The sequence below is a fragment of the Eulemur rufifrons genome, chromosome 7, assembly GCF_041146395.1.
Source record: "Eulemur rufifrons isolate Redbay chromosome 7, OSU_ERuf_1, whole genome shotgun sequence".
NCBI classification, from domain to species: Eukaryota; Metazoa; Chordata; class Mammalia; order Primates; family Lemuridae; genus Eulemur; species Eulemur rufifrons.
The window spans coordinates 169,534,440-169,548,219 of record NC_090989.1 but is presented as its reverse complement, the minus strand read 5'-3'; the positions used below and the strand labels follow the sequence as shown (position 1 = coordinate 169,548,219).

The 13,780-nt window shown below is 40.9% G+C and overlaps 1 protein-coding gene across 1 annotated transcript in view; it reads left to right on the top strand.

Moving 5' to 3' along the window:
* Nucleotides 1-11,796, top strand: part of ADAMTS9 (ADAM metallopeptidase with thrombospondin type 1 motif 9) — a 156,428-nt gene extending 144,632 nt beyond the window's left edge. The window contains exons 39-40 of the mRNA XM_069473779.1: nucleotides 9,693-9,787; nucleotides 11,704-11,796. Of these exons, the coding sequence (XP_069329880.1) occupies nucleotides 9,693-9,782 (90 nt within the window). The 3' untranslated portion in view covers nucleotides 9,783-9,787; nucleotides 11,704-11,796. The remainder of the gene's footprint in view (nucleotides 1-9,692; nucleotides 9,788-11,703) is intronic.
* The last annotated feature ends 1,984 nt before the right edge of the window (nucleotides 11,797-13,780 follow it).

Sequence of the window (13,780 nt, the reverse complement as noted above, 5' to 3'; positions counted from 1 at the left end):
TTTCTTTGGAAAAAATTAAATACAAATGGGGCCAGAAGAAAGGGGTAATTTATCAGGGCGTGGGTCTGGAGAATTAGAACTATGTGTATAGGTTCTATAATAATCCGTTCTTCATACTCTAAAAATCTGGCTGCTCAAGGTGTGATCCATGCAGCACATCAGGATCACCTGGGAGCCTGGTGGAAATGCAGGTTCTATGGCCCCAGAGCTACTGAGTCGGGGTCAGCAGCTGAACAAGGTCCCCAGGTGATTCATGAGCACAGTACAGCTTGAGAAGCACTGGTCTCTATAGACGGTCCCTGAGTTACTGTGGTGTGACTTGATTTTTTGACTTTACGATGGTGTGAAAATTATACATTCAGCAGAAACCATGCTTTGCTTTGAGTATCTATACAACCATTCTGTTTTTCACTTCCAGTACAATAGTCAATAAATTGCATGAGATATTCAACACTTCATTATAAGATAGGCTGTGTGTTAGATGATTTTGCCCATCTGTAGGCCAACGTAAGTGTTCTGAGCACGTTTAAGGTAGGCTAGTCTAAGCTATGGTGTTTGGTAGGTTAGGTGCATTAAATGCATTTTCAGCTTATGATACTTTCAACTTACAGTGGGTTATTAGGACATAGCCCCGTCGTATGCGGAGGAGCATCTCGACTGTATGCTGTTTCTCACCCTGGGTGAATATTAGAATCACCTGGGGAAGTTTAAAATACACCTGCTGGGGTCCCTCCCACCCAGATCAACTGAATCAGAATCTTGGAGAGTGGGGCCCCGGCAGGGGTAGAGTTGAAAACTCCCCAGATGATTCCAATGTACAGCCAGGACAGAGACCTCACAGCCTTCCCTCTGAGGTGCTGAGAATGTGCGGCCGGAACCTGGCTCCTGGACAAAGACGTGTAAGTTTACCCAGGCATGGCCTGTTTCCCAGTCCGGCCTCAGTCGTGACCTGAGAGTCTCCTCCGAAATGTGAGTAGGGAGGGAAAAGCGGAGAACTTGGAAAGAGGGTTATTATTCCAAAGTGGAGTTGCCAGATAAAATACAGGATGCCCAGTTAAATTTGAATTGTAATCATTGCATGGGACATACTTGCACTAAAAATGTATGTTATTTATCTGAAATTCAGATTTAACTGGGCATCCTGTATTTTTATTTGCTAGGCCTGGCAACGCTATCAGAAATACTTCTACCTAATCAAAATTAGAATATAAAGAAGCAGCTAAAACCTGCTCCCAGCACCACCCCAAGAGAAGAAATGTCTGATTTTGACTTTCCAGGGAAATTTGTTTTTCTAGCTGCCAGCTTTAAATTTGTGTCTGTGGGAAAAAACCTCATCCCCTCTCTTCTCCATCTAAGCCAATCAATGACCTCAAATCTGATTAACTAAATGACCATATTGATTGCTTGTAAATTAATCGTTAAATATTTTTTCTTGCACATAAAGTAATAAAGGTAGCTGAGAAACAGTGCATGTGCTTTAGAATGGGCCCCAGAATTACAATGTTCTCCCCCAACCCCTTCCCTCCAAAATCTATACATTATTTCTTTTTTAATTGACAAGTAAAAATTATATATTTTTGGTATACATCATGATGTTTTGAAATATACTATATTTTGTGTTTCAATGACCCAGAACAAAAACATTAACTGTCTAAAACATGGTTATAGGAAACCCATCCGTGTAAACTGTGTAACATAAGTTGTAATTCTGTTCCTTAGCCAGTTACTAACAGTTTCAACCAGAAACTAAAAATTATTAAAGCTGGGAGCGCCACCTTATGGAGAGAATGAGCAGTACGCTAGCTGTTCCCCACGCCTTTAGGGACAGTTATTCCGAGCTGGTTTGACAGTTACCTGTCAGCACTTTTTTTTTTTTTTTTTTTTTAAACTTGATATTCTAGGGCAGCTTAGAGAGCCTGAGCTCAAAACTAACTTCAAGGGCCCATCGAGCGCTCCCTATGAGCACCTGGGAGCTGAGACAGCACTCCCCGTACCTGGTCCACAGAGCAGCATCCCCGAGGGAGGCACCGTGAAAGTAGCCCCCACCGCCCAGAACATTTGGGGAAAATTGTAGTATATTTTTAGTAGAGACGGGGTCTCGCTCTTGCTCAGGCTGGTCTCGAACTCCTGAGCTCAAATGATCCACCCGCCTCGGCCTCCCAGAGTGCTAGGATTAGGGCACTTTAGCCCAGGCAACAGAGTGACACTCTGTCTCAAAAAAAAAAAAAAAAAAAAAATTGTATTTCCTTCCTGCAGAGTCACATAAGCATTAGCATATGAGGTTGGAACACAGTATACAGGAAAGTAACCTGCATGGCTTTATTTGAACTGCTTTGTTAGAACCAAAAAGCGGCTGTTCTCAAACTCGTGTGTGCATCACCATCACCTGCAGGGCTTGTTAAAACATGGTCAGCCTGAGGAGAGGCTGGAAACTTACATTTCTAACCATTTCCCGGGTGATGCTGGTGCACCAGGTCTGGGGCCACGTTTTGAGAACCACTGACCTAAATTAAACCAACCGCAAAACCTTGTTTGCAAAGTTACACCTTTTAATTTTCCCAAATAACCAGAGTGCCATGGAACACACTTTGGGAATTGTGCAATATCCTGCTCCCACTCCATACCCGCCACCATCTGGCTCCCGAGGGGCTGGAGCCCGTCTCCTCTGTGATGCCCAGACCTTGGGCGGTTATAATTCTGTCCTCTCCAAACAGCTCTGTGTTGATTCAGCCCTCAAATAATCAATTTTTACTTTCTTTTTTGCTTTTCTAGTAAGACCTACAGCGGGAAAAACCACAATAAAAATCTCAATTTTCCAAACGTCCTTGGCAATAAAATGTTTTCCCCAAGCAAAACTAAACGAAAGCTCTAGTCATTCGGGGTAAAACGGGATCTCTAGTACTGCTTGGAGGACGGAGATGCTGTCTCACTACCAGGGGCAGAGCTGGGCACAATAAGTCCCGATATCAGGTTCACTGTTGATGCCCTTGTGTGGAATGGGAAGAATTCTTTCTCCAATTTTTACCTAATAAAAATAATCATGATTATAATATAAATAGCTACTATATATTGGGCAGTTTGCATGTGTAAAATCTATTAATATGGATTCCAGCTGTGCCGTCACCAGGGGTTTGGGACAGCAAGGTGGGAATGAGGTCAAATTATTGGGAGGCCGGGAAGGTAGTGGCATCAGTCTTAGCGACCTGCAGCAGGCCCAGCCCTTAGTGCCACAGTGACAGCCCTCAGTGGCCGCAGAGCATAGAGGTGACGCCCGCGGACTCTGAAGTCTGACTGTCTGAATCACTAGCTCTGCCATTGTGGGCAAGTTATTTAACTTCCAGGGGGTGAGGGGCTTGATTTCTTGAGCTATAAAATGGAGATTGGAGTGGGCCTTATCTTATTGGATTTTTTTAATCGACAAATAATAATTGTACATATTCATGAGGTACATAGTGATGTTTTGATACATATATTGTGTACTGATCAAATCAGGGCGTTTTGTATCATTTACCGCATCTCTCCCTATCCCTGCCAGCCTCTGGTATCCTCTGCTCTACTTTTTGCTTCTATAAGATCAACATTTTTTAGCTTCTACATATGAGTGTAAGTAAACATGTGGTGTTTAACTTTCTGTGCCTGGCTTATTTCACTTAACATGATGTCCTCCAGTTCCATCCACATTGTCATGAATGACAGGACTTCAGTTTTTGTGATGGCCGAGTAGTAGTCCATTGTGTTTATATACCACGTTTTCTGTGACCATTCATCTGGGTTGGTTCCATAGTCTCATTGGGTTGTTGTGAAATAAGAATGTAAGGACGTTGGCATACTGGGCAAACAGCGGCAGCACAAGTGTCAGCTATGAACGCTTTAACCTCTTCATTGCCCCAACACCTGCCCTGTGGGTTCAGAAGCTGGTCAAGGTGAGTAAGTAAGGAGGCTCACTAGAGACAGCTCATGGAAGGATGTAGGACTCTGGTGTGAGCTGCGGCTGAGCCTGTCCCCGTGGGCCACACCCCACCCTGGCAGTGAGTCATGTGGGATACCCCCTTAGTCAGGGGGTGCACCAGCCCAGTTCAGGGTCTAATGAGTTTCTCCTCACTCTGCATAGATCTCTGCATGAGGGGCAGGCAGACAGAAAGGGGATCAGGGCCCAGAGGTGAGGTCTGAGAGAAAATGTAGACATTCTGAGCTCCTCTGCACTGAGGTTCTGTGCACCCTCAGCTCTAGAATGTGCTCAGGATATGAAAGTGCCCTCAAGCCCCATCCAGAATCCACCACAACTCCACATGCCCATTCTCAGAGCTGCCCATCTGGGTCTCCTCCAGGGAGAATGTTCTAGAATGGGCCTTCAGAGCCAGGCAGCATGAAGGGAGCATCGCTTCCCGGCAGGTTGTGAGAGACGCTCACAGGGCGTTTTGTCCCTGTGTGCCTGCAGAATTTGCAGGGTCAGGGCGACCGAGGGCCTGTGACTGAGGCCTTTGGTCTAATGGACATTCCTGTGGTGGGGGAAGAACAGTAAATCAAAGAATTGCTTCAAATTAAAAATTAATGAAAGTTGCATTACCATAGAGGAGATGGACTCAGTTCTTATCTTTCAGTTCATTTACTACCAGTGGTGTTCAGGCTCCTGAGATAAACTGAACTGCATGTGTGCACAGTGCGGTCAACTCGCACGTCTCTGGGTGGGCTCCTCCAACGTGCAGTTAAGGTACGAACATCCTATCCACCGAGTATAAATATCATAGCATACCACAGACCAGTAGAGTGAAACACTGTCGATTTACATTTTATGTATATGTTTTTTTTATTCTATACATTCCTGTAGAAATTAGACAATATTTATGTAGATGTTCATACATACGTAACTGTCTAGGGCTGTATTCAGGAAAACAAAAAACATATATGCTGTGTTTATCGTCAATTTCAGGGACATTCAAGGGTAAATTTCACTGTACATGATCTTGACCCTAACATGGGATTTTAGCCCCCAAAGTCATGTCTCCGTTCATTACTATTAATATCTGTATGGCTTTTCTTAGCAAAATCCCCACCCCACTGCCCAGCCCCGCTTGATTCTACCACCAGCACACTCCAAAGACTTGTAGATAAGCACTTCAATCAAACATAGGCTGGCTTCCTAAATCATAAAAGCCACCCTCCCCTCCTCGTACTAACTGAAAAAACAGAAGAATTAGTGAAAAGTATGAATTACAAACTATTCTTAATGAAACAGAGGTTCATTCATTTTAATTACATGTGATAGCTCAAACTAGGCTAACAAAATACCCATTGAAAAGAGATTTTTAGAGGTTCTGCTTTAATGAAGAAAAAAATTAATGTTTCATTGTACGAGTGGGTGATTCTAATGTACCTTTTTTTCTGAAATAGACACCGTCTCCATGACAATTATATTTTTATTTGCTCGCTCCATGTGGCTTTTTTTATTCTGTAATAAAAATGATAAGTTTTAGCTCAGACTTTACCTAAATCAAATGAACAGAGTTCTAATTAAAGAGAGAGCATGAATGTTGTAAACCCAGTATTGGCTTTATTTTTTTTAACTTTGTAGTTTTATAATCACTCCGACTTTTACTCGTCTCCATGAGAACAGGCTATGGTGGAGATTCATACATAAAAAAATACCGTGATGATAATAATAGCTAACGTTTATTGAGCACATACATTAGGCCAAGTATTATGCTAAGCATGTAGGCTGCATTATCTCATTTACAGCAAACCTATGGGGGGAGATTATTATTATCCCCATTTTACCTATGCACTAGGAAACTGAGGCTTAAAGGGGTTGCTAAAAGATGCAGTACAAGCCCCGGCTGTCTGACTCAAGTTAGCTCCTCTGCTGGGTCAGGAGAGTTTGGGTAAAGCATGAACTTTGATGATATAGAAAATGTTGGTAGCCTGTCCCATCCTGAAGGCCACCAGCCCTACACTTAAGCCTGGTGAGACAGCTCCTGGCTAGAAGACCAATTGATCTGTCATCAAATCCAGGTGGTGCTGGCATGGGCTAGCTCCAGAACTATCGCGGCCCTCTGTCTAACTGTATTTTTGTACCTATCTTTCTTTTTTAAAAAATGAGATTATTGGCTGGGTCTCGGAGGCTCACGCCTATTATCCTAGCACTCTGGGAAGCCGAGGTGGGCGGATCGTTTGAGCTTAGGAGTTCGAGACCAGCCTGAGCAAGAGCGAGACCCTGTCTCTACTAAAAATAGAAAAATTAGCTGGACAACTAAAAATATATGTAAAAAATTAGCCAGGCATGGTGGCACATGCCTGTAGTCCCAGCTACTCGGGAGGCTGAGGCAGGAGGATTGCTTGAGCCCAGGAGTTTGAGGTTGCTGTGAGCTAGGCTGATGCCACAGCACTCTAGCCCGGGCAACAGAGTGAGACTCTGTCTCAAAAAAATATATATATTAAAAAAAAATAATGAGATTATCTGTTGTTTGCAAGAGGCTTTCGTAGTTTGGTTGTATAAAGCAAATCTTCATGCCCTTTGGCCCAGTTCTAGGTATATCATCCAAAGAAATCCCCAAATGTGGGCACAAATGTGTTCATCGTAGTGTTATTCCCAATAGTAAAAAACGTGAAACGTTGTGCCTGGTTGACGGGTGGGGGGATTTGACATGGTGATTATACACAAAGGAACATGATGTCACAATTAAACAAGGAATTTTTCATAGCATGATGAAGCGTTAGGGGAACTAATTAGCAGGGCAATCTTAATTGCAGTTCAAAAGAAGAGTTCACCTTCATCCTCTTTCATTCATTTACTGTGTATTTAGTACTGCTATGAGCCATACACTGTGCTAGGTTCTGGATATGCTTGGGTTTTAACAAGATATTGGCTTTGCCTTTGTGAAGCTTACATTATAGCGGGAAGACAGATGTTAAGAAAAGAATTACACAATTCCGAGTGCTATGCGGCAGGTAAGGTTTCTTAGAAGTCAGGAAGGTTTCTTAGAGGAAGTGGCGGTTGAGCTGGGTTCTGGAGAATTTGCCAGGCAAAAAAGGCTGGGGTAGTGTGGTGCACATGGGGAGGGAGAGGGAAGAGAGCTCCAACCAGAGAGAAGGGCATGTGCGAAGGCCTCGTGATACAGGGCCACGCCAGAAGAACAACCCAGAGAAATGCAGGCACCAGGGAAAGAAAGGTACAAGATGAATCTGGAGAGTGCAGGTCTTTAGACCAGGGGATGGCAAACTTTGTCTGTAAAGGGCCAAGTTATAAATATTTAATATTTTAGTCTTTGAGGGCCAAGAGGCAAAATGAATGATATTATGTATATATTTATATGTCAAGAGAGAAGACAAATTTGTGCAACATTTTTATTGATTAAATTCAAAATATAACAATAATTTAGTACAACTTTTTGTAATGCAGATCTACTGATGAGAATGGGATACAGAGGGAAGAAAACGTTTTGTTTAATTAATGTTCTCCATTATCAAAACTGATTGTTGATGTTTATCTGTTAATGCTGATCTGAAATGAGATTTTATGCATTTCATCTTTCTAAATGTCTTTCTACACGGATAGGTATTACCAAACACTATCTGTCCATAACCATATAATGTTAATTGAGCATAGTCATGGCTTGGCAGGCATTTACAGAATTCTACTAGAGCTTTCTCTCAATATTTGCCTTTTAGCATGTCATTATATTGCATGTTAATCACTTGCAATTGAAAATGAGATGGAAGCTCCTCATTGCTTAAATGGATTTTGAAACATGAAAATTTCTTTTGCATTTGCATCAAAGTCCGAAAAACACTACTTGAACTTCAGTTTAAGTTCAGAAACTATATCCACTGTAAAATAGAGAAGTATCTTCTTGTTTTAACTTTTGACAGCATAGGAAGTGTATAAAGCAACTTAACATTACATGTGATTCAAACAATGTTGTCAGTGAAATGACTTTACCGCAGTATGAGTTTTGCCTATAAGTGCATTTCTGCCTTGTAATTTTAGGTTCAATTTATTAAGAAACATTATCAACTCTGAAGCACAAGGTAATGTGCAAAATCACTAAGTGTTCAGTTATAGTGATTGAGAAAAGTTCCCGTTCAACAAAATTTTTATCTCAGCCCTGAGCTCAAAAATCGAAATAAAACTTTACTACTGCTAAGCCATTAAATTGGTGTATGGTAAAATAAATCAAGGTATTGAGCTTCTGGTTCTGACAAAAAATTCCTAAAACTGATGTTGGTTAAGTCCACGATAGAAAATGAACTTCATTATTGATTGTCCTAGTTCTATAGCACTTGATAGGTACAAATATTTTCCACAAAGTACCTGCTGATGAATAATTCAATGAGTAACCATAGGCTTTAAACACCTTACAGTTTCACAGACTTTGTAAATTTGCCCAGCTAAAGCTTTTAATGCTCTGCACATATTTTTACCATCATCAGTTTTCAGCACATCTTAACAGATTCTACTTCAGTTGTTCTGTAGTTCTTTCTCAACCTTTTGAAATATTCTCACCTGTACTTGTTCCAGAAATGATTCCATTATTCTACTAGATCCTAGACTATTCAGAGGCTAATTCTTTAGTTACTTCAGACTGGGCATTGTCTCCTCAAATAAACAATAACACCAGAACAATGTCAGTAATATTTGTTGACTTACCCAAAGCCAAGGATAACCACTCAAAATCATTTGCCTTGTTTTTTAGGCTACTGATGTGACTCCCATGTCATTAGCTTTTCAAGCAACTGTTCTTACCAAAATGGTAGTATTCATAAACAAGTTTAAAATTTTCTCTGGACACATTTCTTTGGGTGTTGCGATTAGACAAGATTTAATTAACTCACCATGGGTAAATTGTTTTCCTTGGTTGGCTAACAAACAAGCTACTGGAAAGCTTACTTATTTTCATTTTTTATTTTTGTAAAGGAATTATGCTATATGGCGGGCTATTCCATTTTAAATGTTTAAAATTTCTGACCATTGCCTTCCTGTGAGTTGGGAGTATTGTGATGAGTGTTTAGTTTGATAATGTTGGTGTATATTGTATTCTTTTAGCACAGCTATAGTGTCGTAATAAATGTTTTCTCATCTAAATTTGATAAAATAATCCACATGCCATTGTACTTTAAAAGTGCAACTTTCAAAGTCCGCCTTTCTCTTCTTTTCCTGATTTGTCATAATGGTATACACTGATAATAAGCAAATAATAGAACGTTATGACCTAGGAATATACATGACACTCAAAACGCTGTCAGGTTAAAGCTGTCACTGCGATTTGTGCTGCGCTGAGCAGCTGTGTGAAGACATAAGAGCTGTTACACTACTCAGTTCTGTTACTACAACATGAAAGCAGCCGTAGACATTAGGTAAATGAATGAACATGGCTGTGTTCCTGTAAAACTTTATTAGTGGACACTAAAATTTGAAGTTTATATAATTTTCACATGTCAAGAAATAATATTCTTAGTTTGCCTTTTCTCAACCATTTAAAAATATAAAAACCATGCTTGGCTTGCGGACTATAAAAAACAGGTGATGGGCCAGATTTGGCCCACAAGCCATAGTTTGCCAACCCCTGCTTTAGACCATGAACTGCAGTTCGGAAGGCCTACCTCCTGTGTGTGCAAGAATGCGTTCTCAGAAAGCCAGTGCAGGCTCTGAAAACATTGGCCAAGCAAGGAATCTAAAATGCTGCATCTCATTGCAGGACGGTACCCGCGTCATAGGGAAATGCGGTGGTTACTGCGGAAAATGCACTCCGTCCTCGGGCACTGGCCTGGAGGTGCGAATTTTATAGTGAAGGTGAGTCGTCCTATGTCTGTCTGTCTGTGTCTCTTTCTCTCTTATTTTTCCTGTAGCCTAATGATGAGCAGATGTGGGCGGCTCAGACAGGGTTGCTGTTAAGCATCTTGAACCTGATCCGGTACTATCCTACCTTTTTCTCTCCTGCTCATTGTCCTCGCATGAATGAAACCATCTGTTCTCCACCCTTGGACATGAGGTCCCTTTGCCTCACATCACATTCCTCTGCGGTGCTTATTTAAAATGCTGCCTACCGGGCTCCACCTCTAGGGACCCTGCTTCCCTAGGTCTCTGGTGGATTCTGGGATACCTGATTTTAACACAAGGAATTCTGATGCAGGTGACTCACAAACCATCCTTTGAGAAATACTGTGCAGGAGTATTGTAATAATAATAGCAATGGCATTTGTGGAGGCCTCACCATGCCAAGCATTTTGTCGGCATTGTTTCACTGAATACTCACAAAAAAACCGTGAAGTGGGGCTGTTGTCTTACAGATGAAGAAGCTGAGCCCCACAGCTATTAACTAGCGCAAAGTCACGGTGAATTCCCTTGGCAGAACCCGCCAGTGTCCCACACTAAAGCCACTGTTCACAGTCACTGCTCTGTGCCACCCACACCTTTGCGGCCCACAATGTGCACCAAGGACCAGCATGATCAGCATCTCCTGGGAACTTGTTAGAAATGCAGAATCTCAGGCCTCACCCTATCCCTATGAAATCAAAATCTGCGTTTTTAACAAAATGCGCAGGAGTCGTGAAAGTTAAAGATTTGACAATCCCTGGTCTAACTGCATTGTGCTGGCAAGTGCTCCCTCTGCTGGGAAAAAGGCTGAATTGCTCACTTTTTTTACCAGCGCTTTCAGCTGCAAGGGACAAGTTCAACCAACTCTTGTGACCTTCCTATATCTTCCCTCAAGCTTCCAGCAGCCAATGAACCCTATAAAGCCCAATACAGGAGTTCCTATTTGACATTTATATATTAGTATTTTAATGTTTAATTAAACATCCATATTCAAAATTATGATCTTAAATTAAGATTATTTCTGTTGTAAGGGGCAAAGGAAAAAAAGAAATTTATTGTCTAAAATAACTGAGATGGCTAAGTGGCTTGCTAACTTCAGGCATGGCTGGATCCAGGGGCTCGAACAGAGTCATCAGCACTTTCTTTCCCTGTCAGTCAGCAATCATTGCCTTCTACGTGGCTTCCTTCCCGGGCAGATCATCTCTCCTACACCGTGGTCCTGGGCAGCTGTAGGATCACATCATCCTTACAACTCATGATCCAAGTAAATACTACCCCCAGCATATATTCTGCAGAAGAACTCTGTTTGGCTGTGATTGGGTCACATGGTCACTTTTGAATCAGTCACAATCTCCAGGTGGCTGAGATCATGCACCTACCTAGAGTCAGGTGATTGACAGCTTCAGTTGGAAGAGTGATGGTTCCCAAAGGACAAGGAAGGTTTGTGATCAGAAGAGATGGGGTGGAGGCAGGCTAGAGTCAGCAGGTACCCACTGGAGATCACCATTTTGTACATACTTTATGTATTTCATATCTAATAAGGTAAATTTTGTTTATGTTATATGTTGTAAAATTTATGAGTGAGTACATATATGCAATATTTCCACTATATACATATAAACATATATATGTAAAAAAAAGACTGAAACATACCAATATTTGAAGAACAGTTATCTTCGGTGGAAGGATTTCAGGCTAGTGGATTTTTATTTTATGTTTTATTACTTCCCTGAAATTTCCATGTTTCTTGCAGCAAACAAATATTACTTTTAAAAGCTAGAGAAAACAATAAGTGTTATTTTCAAATTCTATATGTAAAAATGTATGGTTTAGCTACTACTAACTTATGGCATTTGAGCAGAAGTTTTATGTTTCTGGTTTGTTTATTTCAGGTGCTCTGAAGAGGAAGCCATTATGGGATGGATGAAGGATAGTAATGCAATACCTCCACCTTAAATTTGGGTGCGTGTGTGTGTGTGTGTGTGTATGTGTGGACTTGTATGGTTGTGTGCGTGTAAATGTGTGTACATACGCATATGAATACACACATATATACACGCACATACATATATGTGCGTGTATATATGTGGAATATCCTAATGATGTAAAGTTTAATATTTATGTTTGAAATTATTTATTGTGATGTAATATTTTTGTACGTAAAATGATTCTATTATGACTGCCTTTTCATTATTCTGTCTCTTGCAGTCAGACCACTGCATTTTACGTACTCTACATTATATGTAGTACTATGACAAAAGTGATCCTTCATTATCACGGTACACTATTGTTTATTTTTTAATCTGTAAATGTCTTATTGTTGCTTTTTTAAAATTGAAATTTTCTTTTAAAAACAACCTAGCTGTCATCAAGGTGCTACGAGAGTCGTATAAGGGTGTTTTTGGCATTTCTAGGACAGTATCGTTAGCCAATAAGTAAGTTAGTGATGTCACAGATTGTACCAAGTATTAATTATGTTAAGTATCTATTCAGTTTTATGTGATCTCTGGGAAAAAATATACTGCCTTGGTGCTACTATTGTATGTATTTAAGTGATCTTCAGACTCAGAAATGTAAACACTTTTAATAAAAGGGAGGAACAGAAGGACAATTTCCAATGGACAGAATCGGCTATTTACTCTTATTTTCGGACATGCCTTTTTTGGAAGAGAGTTGGACTTTATTCTTGTTGCTATTGTCGTGAATACACTTTGCTGTAGTCCATGGTGCCTTGGTCTCTCTACAGTCAAGTGGAGGGTCCCCCAAGCAGCTTCGTTATGGAGCAAATTGGGAAAGTGAGATCCTCTCACCATTTTGTCAAGATATTCTAAAATGACATCCAAGTTTACCAGTAGCAGGAAAGAGGATGCACAGAATGGAACTACCCTTCAGCACACCAGCACACCTGAAGAAGTTCAGAACCAGGTTCTGAGTCATCAGGATTGCTTTTTGCATGAGAACATTGGCCGGTGACCTGCCTTCTCATCAGGCCATGAGCCTAACACCCTGTCGGTTTTCGTGGCTGCTGTAGGAATTGGCATTTGTGTGAAGAAATGAACTGTGGAACACAGGATGCCTGAGTTTTGCTGATCTTCCATTAATCTATTTTTTGTATGAAGCCATGGTCTTTCTGCCCTTCCAACCTGATTGAAGGGAAGCCTTCACCAATGGCCCGTGGAAGACACTTGGTTTGAGGAACTCTGCCCACTTTTAAAAACCAAAGAGATTAGGAAAACTTGGCAGTATTCTCTAACTCCAAGCAAACTCCAGAGTGCTCCAGGAAAAGTTATACTCAGTGTATGAATAAGTGTTATTCTTCATTATTAATACATTGTGAAAATATATTATGAATAAATACCATGACCACATCCAAACCATTTATGTTTCATATGGTTTCTGGACTCTCGATTTAAGAGTTGATTGATTCAAATGTCTGTAGTTTTCAAAACTGCCCGATAGAGAAGAAATGCAGATTTTATTAATTTCATCTATTACAGTTGCCATTATAAAGGCAGATAAGGAATGGGGATTGTCTACGAGGTCTGTCATTTCATCCAGCAAATCAGTTGAAGTGGTTCTCCTGGAAATTGGAGACATACACCTCTTGTCTGTGTGATGGGAAACAAATGAGCAAACAAAACAGAGGTTTAAGTGGGGTTTGGAGGCTTAATTGTTAATTTTATGTAGCAGTGGTTCCTACCCGATAGAGTGAAGGTATCTAGGGAAATGAGAGCTTTCTAAACAAGTCTAATAGTAGCTAATGGGAACTGAACATTCACCATCTGCCAGGCCCTTTACTTACGTTGTTTTCATTTCATCCTAACAACCACCAAATAGAGTAGGTAATAGACTAACCTTCATTTTATGGGTAAGGAGACAGATCTTTATGGTTGCCAGTAGGCTCAAGTTCACAGTGAGTGAGTGGCAGTCCCCAAAAGAACTTTGTTTGGCTCTGATTGGGTCACACGA